This window comes from Cnephaeus nilssonii (genome assembly GCF_951640355.1).
Source record: "Cnephaeus nilssonii genome assembly, chromosome: 3".
Classification (NCBI taxonomy): Eukaryota; Metazoa; Chordata; class Mammalia; order Chiroptera; family Vespertilionidae; genus Cnephaeus; species Cnephaeus nilssonii.
The window spans coordinates 24,496,678-24,515,877 of NC_137074.1; the positions used below are offsets into that span (position 1 = coordinate 24,496,678).

Sequence of the window (19,200 nt, forward strand, 5' to 3'; positions counted from 1 at the left end):
CCGGTTCCTATTTGGAGCTGACTCACTGGCCATGGCCCTTGCCCCCTTCCAGAATCCTGGATTCTACACCCCTGTCTCCTACACAGCCCAGGGTTATTTCCAGAAGCGAGCATCCTAGCCATGGGTACTGAGGACATACTTTTAATTTGAAATGCATATGCAGCAAACTTGGTGTGATGTCATCAGAGACGCCACTGACCTCTCTCTGGGGCCTGGCTACAGGCCTGTCATACAGGGAAGCTCTCCATTTGCTGCTGCTCACTGGCACCTCCCACCGTAATACTGAAAATTGTACATAAATTTCATTAACTCCTTTCCTACCACAGACAAGCCTGGGAACCATGGTGAGAAGATTTCTAAGATCTCTCCCAGCTCTAATATTTCACTACCCCCCAGGTTGGGTTGACCACACCCAGGACTTCAAGACTATCGAAATACAGGTTTTATTTTTTTATTTTTTTTTATTTTTTATTTTATATTTTTATTGATTTTTTACAGAGAGGAAGGGAGAGGGATAGAGAGTTAGAAACGTTGATGAGAAAGAAACATCGATCAGCTGCCTCCTGTACACCTCCCACTGGGGATGTGCCTGCAACCAAGGTACATGCCCTTGACCGGAATCGAACCTGGGACCTTTCAGTCAGGCCGACGCTCTATCCACTGAGCCAAACCGGTTAGGGCCGAAATACAGGTTTTATGCCAGTCTTTTTTGTTTTGTTAATCCTCGCCCGAGGATATTTTTCCATTGATTTTTAGAGCTTGGCAAGGAGGAGAGACAGAGAGAGAAGCATTGCTGTGAGAGAGACACATCGATTGGTTGCTTTCTGCATGGCACCCTGACCAGGCCCAGGATCGAGCCTGCAACCGAGGTACATGTCGTTGACCAGAACCAAACCCAGGACCCCTCAATCCGAGGGCCAGTGCTCTATCCACTGAGCCAAACTGGCTAGGGCTGTGCCTGTCTTTATCACTTACCTTAACTACAGGGCGAGGGTGTCCATCTTTGTATCTTTTGTCCTTACAAGACCCGTGAGGTGGCCCTTCTCTTGGGCACAAATTTTGTCAAGAGACTTCCACTCAATTGCGCCTTGGCCACTGCGGCCTGTGTCCCGTGCTTGCTTCCCTGTCCGACCAACCCCCCATCAGCATGTGCCATCTATTCTGATAGACTCCTTGAATGTTTGGTCCCATATTAACCACACGTGGGATGATCAAGGAGCTGTTGGGAGAGTGAGAGGGGCTCCCAGTGAGAGTTGGTCTTCGGCTCACACAAAATCCAGGAGTTGGCTTAATATGAAGATTAATTCTCAGTGGATTAAAGCACAGATAAACCCCAGGGTCAGCAGGATGGGCCTGCTACATTCCTCATATTCACAGTCCCCGCCCCTTCAAAGTTGGCCCCCTTCCAATTCCTCTCTCCCTCCCTCCATCCTGCAGACCCCAAGAGAAATGCGCTTTATCCCCAACCTCATGCTCGGAAATACTGTTGTTATAAACAGCTCAGCTCTAGCTGCTCTGTATCTGGAGACTGATGGGAACACAATAATGCCAAGACCATGTGGGGGGGTAGAGCAGGAAAAGATTAACAAGGGGGTAGCCCTCTCAGTTAAGGGCCCAAAGCACCAGCTCCAAGTGAGCCAGAAAACCACTGAGCAGCTCAAGCCAGCCTCAGAAACGCAGGGTTCCCCCCCCCCCCCTGTCCCCACCGGCCAAGCCCTTTCACATACTCGTTGTGGCAGATTATATGTCTGTACCCAACTATTCAGTCCCCACCCTGCAGAACAATGCATCTGGCCTGCTCCAACGTGACCTGCGCTACATCCTGTGAGAACACCCTCACGCGCTGAGCTTGGTATGAGGTTTGCTTTGGTCAGTGGACCTGTATGCCGCGTTTCCTCCAACTCCTCTTTCCTTCCTTCTAGAACAGCACGCTCCAGACCGCGGCTGCCCTTCAGCCTGGGTCCTGAGATGAAGACATGCCTGCAGCAGGGCCCCAGCCAACGGCGGCAACCAGAGGTGTGCAATGCGGGTAAAAAGAAAACGTGGCGTCAACCTCTGAGATCTGGGAGTTGTTCTTGCAGCATAATCTGGCAAGAGCTAACGTGCGAGCGGTCACAAACTCGGTGCTTGTGGGCAAGCAAACTGGAAGAGCGAAGCCGAAAGAATGTGTGAGACATGGGACTGGCAGGGCTGTGGCAGACAGGAAGTAGCCTCAGGTTAGGCTCCAGTGTTAAACTTGATTATGAGTTAAAATAAAAAATGCTGTTTATGTGGTTAAATATCAGAGGCCAAGATTTTAATAACACAGAGGACTCATTTTCTTTTTTTACCTGAAAGCTTAACTACAAAGAAACATGTAGTTAAAAACAAAAAATGTAATGACACCACCTCATATTGATTTTTATAATTATTTAACTTTTTCGAGATCTTTCAGGCACCAATCTCTAGTTGAGAAGGAACAATTTTCTGAAATTTGGCAACTATTCACATTTTATGTCTGTGTTGTTGTTGGTTTTTTTGTGTTGTGTTTTTTTTTTTTTTGGTCTTATTTTAAAGTGAAGAGAAATTATTTTTTATTTTAAAAGCTCTCTTTTAAAAACTTCTGTGTTAGCTTCACAAACAACAATATAAACATTTACAAAATTAATCAAGTCTAATCATATCGCAAAAATAATCACCATTTGTCTTAAAGAAAGTGACTCCTCTATGAATAGGGATTGACAGGGGTATAGATTGATTCCACAGACTACCTCACTGAATTGATTTTATTATGACTGAATCAGGTCTGAGACCAGGGAAATGGAAATAGCCTTGTTATAGAGAATCATAAATTACAATAGTTCTAATTGAAACTTGTTCTTATAGAAGAATTACAAATATTTGTGTATTACAAGAGCTAACTATGTACTTTCAAGTTTGTATTTTCTGCCAAAGGATTTGATCGCTTGCCATCATGTAATCGAGAAAAAAGGAATCAATTGTCCATGTCAGTCATAATAGGAAATTGCACAATCCCAAGAATATGGGGAACAAGTGTTCCTCTTTAATCTACTAGTAACAGATCCAACAAAAGAGACATCACTGCTCCCATAAAAAAAATAAATATACTTCTACATGACATGAAAATCCGCTTTGATTTTAGACCACACATTAGGGCTTCCTCTTGATGTGAAACTAATAACAATAGAGCAGCATTGTGGTTTTTTTCCTCTTTATTCTCAAACTGATTGCTAATGAGAAAACACACGGAGATTAGTAATGTAACTCAAATCTTTAGTCTTCGCTTTCCAACTCAAGTACCAGAATAACGGCATTCCTTTCAATGTATTCTGACCATCAGATTCTTTTCTTTTTTGCCTTTAGAGTCCTTTCCCAAAGGAAACATACCGCCTGGCATTCTATATTAATCCTAATTCCCAGGTAGAAAATGAGACCCATGAAGTGTCATCTAAAAACACTGGGGATTATATTTTTAAAAACAAGACAATAATTTAGATTTTCTCCCTTTCATTCTTCTCTATATTACCACAATAAAATATTTATCAAAGTTAAAGAGATCACTGATACACAATAATGACCAATGACTTTACATTAATGGAGTTATCAATAACTCATTAGTGAAGTAACTGGAAAAGACTTCAAATGTAAAGGGTGATTCACTATTCTGTTTATACAGTATTGAAAAAAAAACCATAACATTTAAACACTCAAAAATTTCTAAGCAATACTAAATAATAACTGATAACTCTGAAATACTGCAACATCTTGAGGTACCTGCTGAGTGACCAAAGACAGGTAATAGTTTGGTATAACTCTAAGTTTTTACACAGAACTATATATTTTTAAAACTGGTAATCCACATAAGAGATACACAAAACCATTAACTGACTAGACTATTCAATAAATAGAGCTCCACGTTGCTTTGTTGTTATGAACGAATGAGCTTATAATTTAATAAAACCCCTTTAAGAAGTTCTAGTCTACAGAATGATATATTCCTTGTTTGGTCCTGTTATTAACAAAAGACTTTGTTTAATGCCTCTCAATATCATCTTGAAAGGGCCTGATTTGATTTCTGTCAAAATACAACACAAGTAAAGTGTAAGCCTGCAGTCTCTAGTCTATGGGTTCGTCATGAATTTCAGTTCAGAGCAAACCAACACAGCGACCTTCTCAGGAGTGTTCCCTTCCAGTGCCAACTCTGGCGCTTCCCACAAAGTGTCCTGTCCTTTTCTAAGTTCTGAGTAGAACATGAAATTAATAATGGCATGTGGTGTTCCTTAGCATAACCTGCCAAAATGTGATGATTTCCTTGGAAGAAAAGCCATGGGCTGCAATCACACGTCTGAGTTGACAGACATCCAAATGAATCCTATACAAAAAGAAGAGGTTTGTGTCTTCTGGAATGTGAATGTCCACCTTCAATAAATTCAAGCAGATCCCAACATAAACGTCTTCAAACTTGATGGGTTTTACGTGACTCATCATCTCATAGATTTTTGGCACCAAGTCTCTGGACATCACATAACCAAACCCACTGCAGTAGGGTGGGAACACCTTGAAGGGATACTCCTGATAGGAAATATGGGCTTTTTGGTAAAATCCTCTATAGGAATAATTATCAATTAGAGGATAACCGGTGAAAAACTTCTCTGACTGGTTTAAATTTAAAAGATACTTGACTAAATTGCCAGTATTGATAAAAACATCAGTGTCTGTTTTCATGACGTACTTGGCATTGGGGCAAAACTCATTGACCCACCTGAATGCCATAATTGTTTTCAAGGTCAGGTTATTATATGTGTCTAAAAAATCTTGTCGTATTATGTCACCGTAGAGAAGGTTCTCATCCTCTAGGGACAACGATAACATTTTGTCTTCCCTTTCAGCCTGTTGGCCTAGTAAGAAAAACGTAAGAACCTCATATCCCCACCAAGACTTTTTTTCACCCCAAGTAACTCTAATGGCCTGTCTGGCTTTCACATCGGAGGGGTGTGAGGTCACCAGGATGACAAGAAATGGGTTTTGATGAGAGCAGTTTGAATGCTCTTGCGTGAAGCGAAAGTCTTGCCTGTAAATGGGCTCATACTCATAGAAGTACATCCAGTTCACGCGCTCTATCACATTGTACTGGGGCAGGCTGAGGTACCACATCACGAGGAAGCTCAGGAGTGACAGCAGCAGGAGGCTCCATTTGAGGGATCTCAGTGACATCCTACTGGGGAGTGTGGTCAAGAGAGCCAGGGCCATACACAGCAGCTCAAAAGCACGTGGCTCAGCTTCTGGAAGATTGACCAGAGACCAGGTTAGTAATCCACCACCCAAAACACATTTTCAAACAATATCTGATTATCTACTTAAGGAGAAAGAGCAGGAGAACAAAGCTCCAAGCAAACCCCCAAATCCTAACCCGAATCTTATTAACTTCATTTAACTGTAAATAAGTGGATACCAACAAACAAAAATACAGTTGAGCTTTTTACATCCAGATAAAGGTTAAAAATATTCTTGATTATTTTGGAAAGTTAATAGTTCCTGTTTCACATAAATAACTGTTGCAATATGTCTCATTCTAACAAAGCAGCACACCTTAACAAGTCTCGGACAAACGGAAGGAAAGTGTCCTGAGTAAAGGGAGTCGTTTATAATGGCATATAGGCAGTGGAGGCCCTGTTACTCTTCAACAATGGGGAAAACTCAAAACAGCAAATCCCATTACAAAAGTTAACTTACATGCATTTCATAAGCCACGGTTTCCAAATGTGAAAATGTGACTGTGGTTATGATGCCTATGGCTTATGGGACCACGAAGAAAATAAAGCAGCAACAAAAAGCAGAGGAACTATTAGTCCAAAAGGCAGAAAGGCCTCTCAAGGACTGGCCAGAACAGAATTTTGGCTTCCTATTACACAGGTGGGCAGAGAGACCAGGGTCTACAGCCCAGCTCCTTCCTTCACCAACAAGGCAAGCGTGTATGTTGTTTACCTCTTGGGGTCTCAGCTTCCTCCTCTTTACATCCTGAAGGTGTTAATACAGGGCAAATTAGTGCGAATGTGTGCAAAGTATGTGGCCAATGTTAGTTATTCAACAAACAGAGGCTGCCATCACCAGCTGTGTTCTACGCTTGGCATCTTTTCCATCCTATTTGTGTCTCTAAATTGATTTTTACTGTCAAAAGGGATCATTCTAAAGAAATAATCTTGATGAATTCTTACTACCTGATGAAAAGGGGGTTTCAAAGCCATAAATATATTTCTATTATTACCTTCTTCTTCTGGGTTTCTTTTTCCTGAGTGAGTGGAAGACCTTCAATTTTACCAATTGAACGTTCAGTAGTAAGCGGTAGTCGTCAGAATGCTTGAAATTTCTGTAACATACATAAGAAATGTAACAGCATTGACATATGGGTCAGGGAACTAGGGAGGTCAAAGAGGGGAAGGGAGACTTATAACTTGAAAAAGTTAAAAAAAAAATACTGCTGGTCCACAGAATTCAGAGTTCCTGACTTCATCACGGAAGAGGGTGGCTGGTATTCAAGACTTAAAATCTCTATCTAAGTTCTCACGTCAGCTGGTGTCTCATGGCCCTCTACCACAGTTCCACTTCCCCCTTAGAGACCTCAGGAGCCACTACAGAAAGTAAGACACGGCACTTCTGAGTGACACTGCTGTATCCTATCTTTAATTCTGTTCCCGTAACTACTTTGTAAAGCGACTGCAGGGATACCTCCCACACTCAGCAGTGTGGGTGTCGGTGTGGAAGAATGAAGGAGGCGTGTTGGCGAAAAGGGGAAAAAAGAGACTAACCGCAAATACTATAAAATAGTTGTTCGTTCAGGGTGATGGAAAGAGAGGCATTCTCATATATTTATAGGTTTCTTTGTATTTGAAATTTATCCCCCAAAAAGGAAGAAAAAGCGTAATAAAAATGCTTGGATATGCGCTAAATGGCCCACCCTCCATCTTGGCTGCAACACTTAACGACTGTGTGCCCCTTGGGGAAGTTCTTTCACTTCATAAGAGTTTCTGTTTTCAGCTACAAGCCAAGCATCCCAACACCAATTCAGTTAGTCCGAGGTTTGTGGGGGAGAAGATGGATGGCCCAGTCAGCTCAGGGGCCCTCAGCAATTTCCGAAGTGGAATGGCACGCAGGCATGCGGGCGGATGCACACACTATGATGTCATGGGAATCCCACTGGCCTGGCCTCAGGTCTGGGATGGACTCATGCCCTGACGCGGGATCACAGGCAGCTGGTCTCCCAGCACAGGCCTCCTAGGCCAGCTGAGCAGCGGGCTCGGTGAACCCTGACGTTGTTCTAAATCCCAATCCCAGGGGAGGGACAGGAAGAAAACCCGGAAACAACGACGAACAGAAAAAGGCCAACAGGGAAGTAGACCATGATTGTATTACTGATGTCTTAAATAATAATGTCACATATCACTATCAAGAAATAAGCTATATATAAATTACAATTTAAAAGCAATTTCCATTTTATTAAAGACAAACTCATGATTATGTAACTACACGTGCATTCCCCAACTGGATTCCACATCATCTACATTAAGCAAACATCCTCTCCTAGCCCACAAGCCTAGCGCAATGCTGGCTACACAGCAGCTGCCAGTAATTACTTGTTGATTGGGTGGTTGATCCTTAACAGCTGAAAAAACATCTCAATAACAGAAAAGCCCAGAAAACCTCCAGAGACAGAGCACGTCAGCTTCCAGGTTATGAAGCGTGCCAAGGCTGTCACCATCATAGGAAGCCACCCTCCCGACCAGTCACTGGCACCTCCGTGATGGATGCCAGAACTTATTCCCCAGTCCAATCCCAGGCGGAGTCTATGTCTTATCTACAGGTGTTTTAGTTTCAAAAGGGCTCTGTGGGCAAAAAGAATCAAACTTAAACCATTAATTTTGAATGGAGGGCTCCTCAGAGTTCTTCATGTTAATGTACATTCTCTCAGAAGAGGATATATTGTGCAATGTTTCCCAAATTTGTCTGAACAAAGAACCCACTTTAATTCTCAGAGTCTGTGGCAGGGCTAGAAGAATTCCATACTTTGGGAAAGCCTGTCCTAGAACATCACTGCAATCATTGAATTAAGAAACTAGTTTCCGTGAATTAATAAATAAAACTTTAAGAGTGGTTTAGAGTAAAAAAAAAAAATTGGGGGGGACAAATTGGTTCAATTACTTTGGAAAACTTTTCAGTGTTATTCACTAAGGCTGAACATCTATGTACCCTATGATACAGCAATACCACTCCTAGCTACAACACTCAACAGTGTGTATACATATAAGGACACCCAAATATGCCCAAGAATGAGAGTAACAGCACACTTTTCATGACAGCCCCAACCTGGAGCCAACCCACAGTTGAAGAGAGAAATACATGTATATAATAGCACATTATACAAAATGAAAACGAACACATTTCAACCTCACATGACATCACAGAGAATCTCTTAAAGATAACGTGGAGCTAAAGAAACCAGACACATCAAGAAGAGACGTCATGATTCCATTTACACAAAGTTGAAAAGCCGGCAAAAGTAATCTGTGGTGTTAGAATCGAGGACTCTAGGGAGAGGGAGGAAATATTCACTGGGAGAGGCTGAAGGGGACTGGCTGGGCTGATGGTTCTATTTCTTGACCTAAATTGTGGTTACACATGCGTTTACCTGGATAATTTATCTTCTAACTTTGTGTACTTTCTTTTTGTTTGTTATACTCCAACAGAAACATTAAGAAGCTTGGCAATCCAATGAGTCATTTTGCCTATCTGGTTACTGGGTGCAATCGGTGTTGGCAGGTGTCTACATGACATGACGGCCCTGGGTGCCCCAGTCGTGGTGTGTAATGTTCAAGAGAGCCCACAAGTTAAGGCACCTTTAAAACCTTTACTGTTTGCATTTAATAGGTAAGAAAACAAAGGCTTGGGGAGAGTCAATGACTTGCCCAAAGTCCCAGGTTTGTAAGTGAGGGAGACAAAATCAAACAGGACCCCAGATCTCAGGTTCTTGGCCACTACCTTCTTATCTATCCTAGGGAGACTGCTGCCCACCCCTTGACCAGGGTTAGGTTGAGTGCGTTTTAATTTCTTGCAACCACTGAATCTTGATGGAAACAGTAAAGCAGCATCACAGTATTCAAACAGAAAGACTCGATTCCCACTCTCAAAACCGGAAACCTGAAGTATTACCAACAGTAACAGTTAATAACTAATCATTCATGCAAATACAGACCTTCTTATTTTGTAACAAAAACATGCTGGGCACTAAGAAATAAATGGGGGAGGGGAGAGTGACCTGGGGGATTCGGTTCAAATGAAAATAAGTACTCCAGAGAAACAGAACAAAGAGTCACTGCAATGGTACCATTATTTAAACCAGAATGACCTGGAATTCTTTCCTGGGATGCAAAAATGTTGGTTATTTTTTGCAAAGGGAAAGCAAATTTAATTCTTTTCAGAAATATACAAGAATTTTTCTAATTGCAAATGTAATGTATATGTTCCCTTGCAGAGTCTTGCACTTGCTCTTCCTCTTAACTCACAAGCCGGTTCTGGAAAAGGCTGGCTCCTTTCATGCTGCAGGTCTCAGCCACATGTCATTTGGGAGAGTCCTTCCGAACCTCTTATCTCAAGCAGTACCCCCAGCCCTTATTTTCTGTCACATCTTTCATTCTCTCCTTAGCATTTAACCCTACCTGAAAGGTTGTGTCTACTTGTTTACTGCCTGTCCTTGCCTGCCTTGTTCACTGCCATATCCCATAAACCCAGTGGAAATCTCCAAGTGGTTGGCAGGAATGTTACAGAAAGTAATTCCTCATATCCCTGGTGCCTACCACATAGTAGGTGCTTGCTAGATATCTGAATATTATGCAAATAGCCTGGTGATGTGCTTGTATGCACTTTTGTAAGTACCATACACACATCAATCATGTCCTATTTCTTATGAATACATGGGGAAAATTTCTCAAACTGAACACATTCATTCAGAAACAAAGCAATACAAAACTCTGCCATTCTGACCACTGAGTACATCAGAAACAAACAACCGGTGATGTTTCACAACTTCTCTCCCGCCTCTTTCTTTAGCCCAGTGGTTCTCAAGCGTTGCTGCACATTGTAATCTCCTGGAGAACTTGGAAAAACTCGACACCAGGATATACGCAGGGCCAACTACCTCGGAGTCACTGCAATGGTACCATTATTTAAACCAGAATGACCTGGAATTCTTTCCTGGGATGCAAAAATGTTGGTTATTTTTTGCAAAGGGAAAGCAAATTTAATTCTTTTCAGAAATATACAAGAATTTTATATTATTCTTGTATATTTTAAAGTTAGAAGATGAATTATCAGAGGGTGGTGAGGGTCAGGGAGCGTCCCAGGTGACTCCAATACGCTGCTCTAGGCCCTCGAAGTGCAGTGCATGGGACCTTGTTAGACATGCAGACCCTCAGGCCCCACCCTAGACCTCCTAAACAGAAACTACATTTTAGAAAGGAACACATATAAACACGCAGGATGGGGCTGGCACACAGTGACAGCTGAGTAGATGGTACTGCTATTGTCACAGTCCACACTACATGCTCCATAACTTACTCTTATTTGCTCATATTCGTTCTATTGACAAACCCGCTGCTGGCTCCAATGTCTCCTACAGGACAGTGCATGCTCTAGAACACATTTAAACAGGCAAATGAATCCTAGTCCATCCACTTTTCCCCTCCAAATCAGCAGGCCTTCTTTTAGAGCCCTCGGATTATGTTTCTTCCAGGATCTTAAAATTCCTGCAGTTCTGCTATCCTGAACACAGAAGCCGACGGGACCCGCCGGCAGCGGTGCACAAAGCCCAATGTGGACTTTTCGGGATCCTCCTCCACACACAGGCTCCCCTCTCGCATGACCCTTCCTCCTGCCCTACAGTCTCCCCATGGCTGAATGGCATTATTTTTCGAGGTGTGATGTGCACTGTCCAAAGTCCTACAATGGGTACTTCTAGCCACTGGAGAGGAACGACAAAACACATTAGCCTTTCCAAATGGAGGTGTGAGGTATTCAAGTGGCATCAACCTACTGCAAGAATTGTGCGATTTGATAAGGTTTATGTTTTTCTTTTTACTTTGAAGCACACAGCTGGATGTAGAATAGAGAATCACCTTGTACTTATTGAAAGAGTGAACTGTGACTATAATGTTTACCTAATTTAATGATGCTTAAAAATAAAATACGCTTTAATCTGTCAAAGGTTTGCATTAAAAAGAACTTGCCTTTTGCTTCATCCATTATATATATATATATATATATATATATATATATATATATATATATTCCATTTTAAAAGGACCACTGATAAGTTAGATGTAAGTCAGAGGAAGGTAAGTCGTTGGTTATGCATTTGGTTTATCGTCTTCCATGAGGACTAGAAGTAGTGGCACTGGGGGATGTTCTAGTCGGGGGAAAACAAAAGCTTAGAAGAGCGATGGTAGATGCTTTCAAATATTCTGAACCATATGTGAGTTTTAACTACAGAAGGCAAATCGAAGCCCAAAGATTAAAATTAGTGAGAGGGTCCAATATAGATTTCTAGAACGGACTGCTCCTCACCAGTGGAAATCTCCAAGTGGTTGGCAGGAATGTTACAGAAATTAATTCCTCACTGAGTTTCAAGTTATTTTGGGTAACCTCTGTGGTCTCTCCCAACTCCAAGATTCCATGACTTTGTTACTGACGTTTAAAATGCAGTATATGGAAAAGGTTTATTTTTTTTATGTAACTTAAAAACATTGTTCAATTTTTAAGAATGAATCTGAAGTATTCATTGAGTTGAAGAAAAAAAAAGACGACCATTAAGCACAACTTTCCATGGTTGTTACACAGTTTTAAGTAGATGGTGAGCATAAATACCTAATACTCCATCACCACCTCCCAACTCTGCCCTTGGATTCCCTGCCGGTTGCATCAGTACTACCTTCAGGTATATTCTGAGATATATGGGAGAATGTCTTTCATGCAAGTCTTATTAAAATAAAAGCCTCCTGCCTTGGTGTGTTGAAGTAGAAGACACGTGGAGTTTTAAAAACATATTTTAAAAAGACATGATATACTGGTATACATATAATATACATATACACTGAGTGGCCAGATTAGTATGATCTCTGAACGCATAATAATCTGGCCATTCAGTGTATATCCTATATAATAAAAGGCTAATATGCAAATTGTCCCCTCGACCAGGAGATCAACCAGCAGGCAGGCCGGCCAACTGCCCATGTCCCATCCCCCTGGCCAGGCTGGCCGGACCCCACCCATGCATGAATTCATGCACCGGGCCTCTAATACACACACACACACACACACACACACACACACACACACACACTGAGTGGCCAGATTATCATGCAATCAGAGATCATAATAATAATCTGGCCACTCAGTGTATATGTACATATATACATATATACATACATACTATTTGCAGACAATGTACTTTCTTATAGGAATAATAATATGTGGGAATATTTATAAATTTCTGGGATTGTGCAGTGTAGAGTCACAGGGCTAAGAAAAATGAGGAGCAGCCAAAAGTAGCAAAACCTGAGAAGGAAAATTCAGCTGCAATTTTCTCTTTGCTTCTGCTCTATCTGCACTTGCAGCAACAACAAAAACTACTCTTAATAATGTGAATGCATATTAGGATTTTAAATGGGGTTTTTTGTTTTATTTTTTTAAGGAAAGATGGGCTTGGGCTTAAGTCTGTATCACTTCTATAGCAATTTACAAAGCACGGTGACTATACTGTAAAATAAGTGTAATCACCCCATTTTTCAGAGACCTGTGCAGTCCAAGTACAGGCAGACCTGGAGCCCAAACTCAGGCCCACCTCCAAATGCTGCGTTCCTTCTCCACAGCACAGTGCCACAGAAGGGCCCTGGCTCACATCCGATCTTACAGCCTCCTGAGATTCCTGGGCAGGGAGCAAAGAGTAGAGCAAAAGTGGACTTACCTTTGCACTCAGGGGTGGGTGGTCTGAGAGAATGCCATGACAGAGCAGCCTGCGGGAAGAGGCAACAGGATGGCCGGATCCGGAGAAGCTAGGAAAACTGGAGCAGAGCAAAGACCACACCCATCAGGCAGAACAGCAGAAGGCTGGACTTCTGTCTGTTGCATTACAGCTTTACCAATTGGAGGACATTTCATTCACTCATTCGGTACACTGGACAGGTGTCAAGAGGCTGGGGCTACAACGGGGAAGACGACAGACAAACCCTGCCCTCAAGTTGCTGCACTCCATGGAGAGCGAGGAGGAAGGCTTATATCTCCAAGTTGTGCACCAAATGTAATGAGTAAAGCTCCCCTGGAGAAGATGAAGGGAGACCTCCCTCCTCAAATGTCTCCAAATTAGTGGGCAGCCTCCATGGCGGGGAGCTGAGTTTGCAACTCTCAGAATGTGTAGATACTCAATGCGTAAATTATAGGAACAGAGTCAGTTTAGAGAACCATTTAATACTAAGAGGTAAGAGTCAATTACCATTTTTTATCTTAGAAAGTGGGTAACTCCATCTTTGAAAACAAAGTCTGTTACCAAAATAGTAGCCAAATACAGTTCCAGATAAGAGACATGGTTTGAGTCCTCAGTCATAGTGAGGGTAGGTGGCCGCAGACTTGTCTAAGCACAGCTTAGGAGTTTAGCAAAATTCTATGTTCTAGTCCAGAAGTGGGCAATTTAAAAAAATAAATAAAAAGCCAGACAGCAAACATTTTCTTTGTGAGCCATATGGTCTCTACTCAATTCTGCCTTTGTAGTAAAAACAGAGCCACAGACAATATTAATATATAGGTTATATATTATAGGTTAATATATGGCTATGCTCCAATACAATCATCTATATTATAAAAGGCCAGTGGCCATAACACCGTAATGACCAAATGACTGGTCACCAGGAGGTGCATTGATGGGTCTCATGGCGAGGTGGGTCTGGGGTCTTGCGCGATTTCACGTACCGGGCCTCTAGTCTTACCTAATAAAAGAGGAAAATGCTAATTGACCGTACCTTCGCTACGCCCACAGCCAATCAGAGCAAGTATGCAAATTAACCAAACAAAGATGGCGGTAAATTTGCATACGCAGGCGCAGAGCGGAGTGAAGCCTGCTATGAGGGGAAGGGGGGCGGTGGAGGGAGCTACTGGAGTGGTGCTTCAGACAGAAGTGAGGACGTGCCGGCTCCGGGCGGCCTGGAGCGGGGAGTGGGGACTTGCTGGCTCTGGGCGGCCGGGGAGCGGGGACGTGCCGGCTCCCAGGAGGCTGGGGAGCGGGGACGTGCCGGCTCTGGGTGGCCAGGAAGCGGGGACGTGCCAGCTCCCAGGCGGCTGGGGAGCGGGTACTTGCCGGCTCCCGGACAGCCACGGAGCGGGGACTTGCTGGCTCTGGGCGGCCGGGAAGCAGGGACGTGCTGGCTCCCGGGCGGCCGGGGAGCGGGGACTTGCCGGCTCCCGGGAGGCTGGGAAGTGGGGACTTGCCGGCTCCCAGGCGCTGGGGAGCGGGGACTTGCCGGCTCCTGGGCGGCTGGGAGTGAAGCCAGGGGCCTATTCTTGCACGAATATCGTGCAATGGGCCTCTAGTCATACCTAATAAAATGGTAATATGCAAATTACCATCACTCCGCTACGCCCACGATTGGGCCGGCTGGAGGCGCGGGGGGCAGGACTCAGGGTGGCCGATTGGCTGGTGGTAGGAGCGGGGGGGCGGGGACTCGCGAGTCCCTGACCCCCGCTCCTCCCGCCGGCTTAAACGGCCGGCGCTGCTTAGGCTGGCGCTGCGGAAGACGCTGGTGGTGGAACTCGGGGTGGCCGATTGCGTGGCTGCTGGCACCAGTTTTCCGCCAGCAGCAGTTTTCCTCTGGCCACCCGCCCGATCGGAGCGCCTCCTGATCGGAGTTCCTCTCCTCGGGGTGGCCGATCGTGCTGGTGGGAGGCGCTCTGATCGGCGGGTGGCCAGAGGAAAACTGCTGCTGGCGGATAACTGGTGCCGGCAGCCAGGTGAAGGAAAAGTCTATTGCACGAAACTTCGTGCAACGGGCTCCTAGTATATAATAAAAGCCCAGCAACCATAATGGTGTAACGACCAGAACGACTGCTCGACAAGTCGCTATGAGGTGCACTGACCCCTTCTCGATCCCTCCCCTCAACCTCCCCCACCCCAGCCCACAGGCTCTGATCGCAGGATGGCGAATGGGGAGATGGGATGGATGGCGGCGGGGCGGGACTGGGGACTGGCGAACTGGTGGAACCTCTTGGTCCCTCCCCCCGCCTGCAGGCTCCAATTGCAGGATAGCGAATGGGGAACCACGGTGAATGGGGTGGGACTGGGGACTGGCAAGCGGGCGGAAGATGGCCCTGATCGCAGGCTAGGCCTAGGGACCCTACCTGCACACGATTTCGTGTGCTGGGCCTCTAGTTTTGTTTATAAAACAGGATGCTGGTCTGGAAGTGTTTGTTCTAACCACACGAAATAGCATGCCTTAGGACATCAATAAAATGTCCTAAGAAGTATCTTCTCTATGTTCCCTAGTGACCTCAAAGGGCCAGGCTACTGAGAAGAGGGTCCTAGCATGGGTAATGTGTTTCCTAAGTGAAATGGTTCCTGGAGGGTAGGCAGAGCTGGTAATTATTAACCTGGGCTGTGGGTGTCACATGGGGACAACAAAAGGCCTTGGCTCTCTGGCTAACTAGCTATATTCAGGGTCAGACACACACAGAATGGTAAACTCTGATCATCTACTCTAGTTTTCGGTTTTTATTCCTTAATTTATCAGAGCTTCGAGTGGTACAAGCTCATGAAGCCAGATCTTCCATTCTGCAGCCTCTCAGGCTCTACCCTACAGATGATCGCCCCATATTTAGATGTGGCCCCTGCACCTCTCTATGCTTCTAGCGCATACCCTCTTCTACCCTCTCCTCAAATTCACAATGTGTCAAAAGCTCTGGTGCCAAACACAAGTCACTATTTATAATATGCAACTTCTTATTAAAACCATTGTTCATAGTCCCAAAAGAGCTATTTGCCAAAGAGTTTACTGTTAAAGTGAACTGCAACTTCTGAATGCATCTGTTGTATAAGGTCATTTGAGGACACTCTGTTTGACCCCACACATTTGACCTCAATCATGAGCTGTGAAGTATGGTTACCCACCAACACTGTGAGCAACAATGAGCAATGATAGCTTTTAGAGCTGCAACAGAATAGTACATTTGTCCTAGACATTATATACTGGTGAAAGGGATAAAGGCATTTCCTAAAATGGGATTCTACCTATATCATCCAATGGTGGACAGAACAGAGCTAGAGACTGGACAGACAGAAAAGGCAAATCACTGGAAGGGGAAAGAAAAGAGAAGAAAGTATCCAATGGGTTATTTTCTTAGGGATAAAGAGAACTGAGTCAGAACTTGAAGTTGACTATAACCGCCAAATTAAGTTTATATAGTTAAATTTTTCCTGAGGTACTATATGGTATTTTAATAATTCCATTTTTGAAAAAAAATTCAAAATGATTTAGTAGACCTTAAGTAACTCTTGTACCTTCTCAAATCCTTTGGGGAAAGAAATATACTAGAATATGTAACAAAATTTGTAGCTGTGTAAACAATCCTTAAAATTTTGTAAAGGAGACTATTATGTCAATTTTATGCACGCAGGATAATTTCTAAATTAAAATAAGATGAACTTACCTGCAGAATTCCAGATGAGACCAGAGCACTAGCTGAACTTCTTTGTTGTTTTCTGTATTCCATGCTTTAATGAAAACAGATTTGCTGGGGACTATTGAACAGAAGAACAGAAAAAACAATACATCCGAGTCATAACAACACTGGGCACTATGACATTTAACATCAATGTTCTAACCTGGCTGGTGTGGCCCTGTGGTTGAGCATTGACCTATGAACCAGAAGGTCATGGGTTCAATTCCTGGTCAGGGCACATGCCTCGGTTGCAGGCTTGATCCCCAGTGTGGGCGATGCAGGAGGCAGCCGATCAATTATTCTCTCTCATCATTGATGTTTCTATCTCTCTCTCCCTCTCCCCTCCTCTCTGAAATCAATAAATATATATTTAAAAAAAATAAAACCCATGTTCTATATACCTAGCAAGCTACTATGGGAGCAAATTATTATATATCGACACTTCATTTTTGGAGAAATGATCCTCTCTTCTTCCTTCTTGTTCACAAATCACTTCATGCCTCTAATCTGGAATTATATTTAGCCACTGTATTGGTAGACTTTTATTTTCAGGGTTGGAATTACCCACTGACCATTCATTTGAATAAGCCTTTCTAGTCTAGCAGAAAAAATGTCATCGACTCTTATCCCTCAATCTTAAACAGTTCCCTTCTCTAGGCTGATACAGGTCCAATTTGCGCTTTGATCAGGCATCGACACAAAACCAGATTCTGAGAGCACAAAACCAGCGCCCTACACCTCTGTCCTAGCCGTCTGAGGAGAGCTAAGACACAAAGTTGTTCCCCGCGGAGGACTGCAAACTCAAACCTTTTACCTCTGAAATCAAAAAAGGGGCATGGTCTGGTCATTGGTTCCTTGGTCGTAGCTCTCTCTTCCTGCCAAAGCAGCCACCTCCTAAACGCTGACACGATGTGCAAAATACTCCAAGAGAAAGAAAGCCGCCTCTGAGCGCCCCTCTCCCTTCTGGTCCAGCAGTGAGAGGTGGGTGGGAAAGAAGGGCTTCAGAGTGCAGCCCGCGCTTGCTGCGGGCATCTCTCCTGGCTGCGTGGGAAAGTGCGGCTCCGCGGCACCTTTAAGATTTCTTTGGAAAGGCCTTATGTACCCGTTAAGATCGCCTCTTCCAAATCACGCAACCGCTAGGGGTTCCTCCGCTCTCGGCCCAATGTGCCCGTTCTCCTCCTCTGTTCCACATTCTTCCCAACCCCTCCCCAGGAAGAGCCCTCCCACAATTCGGCTCCCGGGCCCGCCCTGCGCGTTGGGAATGCGTTCGCCTCGGGTCGGTTGGGGATCCACGGCCACCCAAAGCCCCTCTCCGTCCGACCCCCGCCGCCGCCGCCCACGCCCCCCGGTACCCGCCCGCCGCCCAGCTCCCGCGGCCCCTCGCCGGAGCCGCCCGGAGGGACGGAGAGGCTGGGGCTGCGCCCCGGAGCCGAGCCGGGCCTACGGCGGGCTCCTAGCAGCCGAGGCCCGAGTCCGCGCCACGCATCCCCGAGTCCGCCACGCACCCCGGCGCTCTCCGGCTCGCCCAGGGCGCCGCCGGGCCCCTTCTCCCGCGCCCGCCGGCCTCGAGCAGCTGTTGGTCGCGGAGGCCCCAGCCCGAGGGCCCGGCTACTGCCCGCGCTCCCGACCGGGCCGGAGTGGGCGGCGCCGCCCAGCCTCCTCCCCGCCTCGCTGCTCAGCTCCGGGCGTCCCCGAGGAGGGCGCGACCGGGACGCAAGGGTCCCCGGACCACGCCCGCCACCCGCTCCCGGGGTCTCAGAGCCTCGGAGCCGCCCCAGCCCCCGCCGCAGGCTCACCTTTTCGCGAGGCGCGCACCCCGTCCGTGCGCAGGCGGCGGCCGCCTCTCCCGCCCCGCGCTCACGCACCCTCCCCGCTACCGGGCGCGCTCAGACCGCGCGCAGGGCCCGAGCCCCTCGCTCGCTCGCTCGCACGCACGCGCGGCCACGCGCGGCCCCACGCGGCCGGTGGCCCGCAGCCCTCCTCGCTGGCAGGGGCGCGCGCTCACGACCCTCGCCATCACCAAGCACCGTCACCGTGGCACTAGGTATGCATTTGACACCCGAGGATGGCAGAGGTCGGGCGGGGTCGTGGCGGACCTCACGCAAAGATTTGTTTCAGACTCGCTCCCCTTTGTCTCCTTGCAAAGTTCCAAAGCTGCGTAAATGCCACAAGCTAGAGGCAGTCATGGGGGGTGGGGGGGATTTACTTATTTATAATCCCCATAGAACTAGTAAGGAAAGAAGGAAACAGGAAATTCTTGGCTCTCTCAGAAGAAATGAGCGTGCGCCTCCTAGAATCCTTGGAGAATGAAGGGTGGGAATACGTCGGGGTGACCACGGTCTGGTGTTGGAACAGGAGTCCTAGGGAGTCCCGTGCTGTCTGGGAATGCCTCCCGGGAAACTCTCCTTTGGTCTGGAGAATTCCAAGAAGGTCAGCCCCACCCGGAGTCCT

General features: G+C 45.7%; 1 protein-coding gene across 5 annotated transcripts; it reads right to left on the reverse strand.

Moving 5' to 3' along the window:
- Positions 1 to 1,864: 1,864 nt before the first annotated feature.
- Positions 1,865 to 18,917, reverse strand: B3GALNT1 (beta-1,3-N-acetylgalactosaminyltransferase 1 (Globoside blood group)). 5 transcript variants are annotated; one of them, XM_079766700.1, is made up of 5 exons: positions 18,777 to 18,917; positions 16,738 to 16,828; positions 13,013 to 13,109; positions 6,266 to 6,367; positions 1,865 to 5,282 (listed from the first exon to the last, which is right to left on the reverse strand). In XM_079766700.1, the coding sequence occupies exon 5, from the start codon at positions 5,248 to 5,250 to the stop codon at positions 4,258 to 4,260; it is 993 nt and encodes a 330-aa protein (XP_079622826.1). In that variant the 5' UTR covers positions 5,251 to 5,282; positions 6,266 to 6,367; positions 13,013 to 13,109; positions 16,738 to 16,828; positions 18,777 to 18,917; the 3' UTR covers positions 1,865 to 4,257. The 5 variants fall into 5 exon arrangements, with proteins under 5 accessions (XP_079622826.1, XP_079622823.1, XP_079622822.1 ...); XM_079766697.1 differs by lacking the exon at positions 18,777 to 18,917 and adding an exon at positions 18,546 to 18,660; XM_079766696.1 differs by lacking the exon at positions 18,777 to 18,917 and adding an exon at positions 18,255 to 18,534.
- Between the last annotated feature and the right edge of the window lie 283 nt (positions 18,918 to 19,200).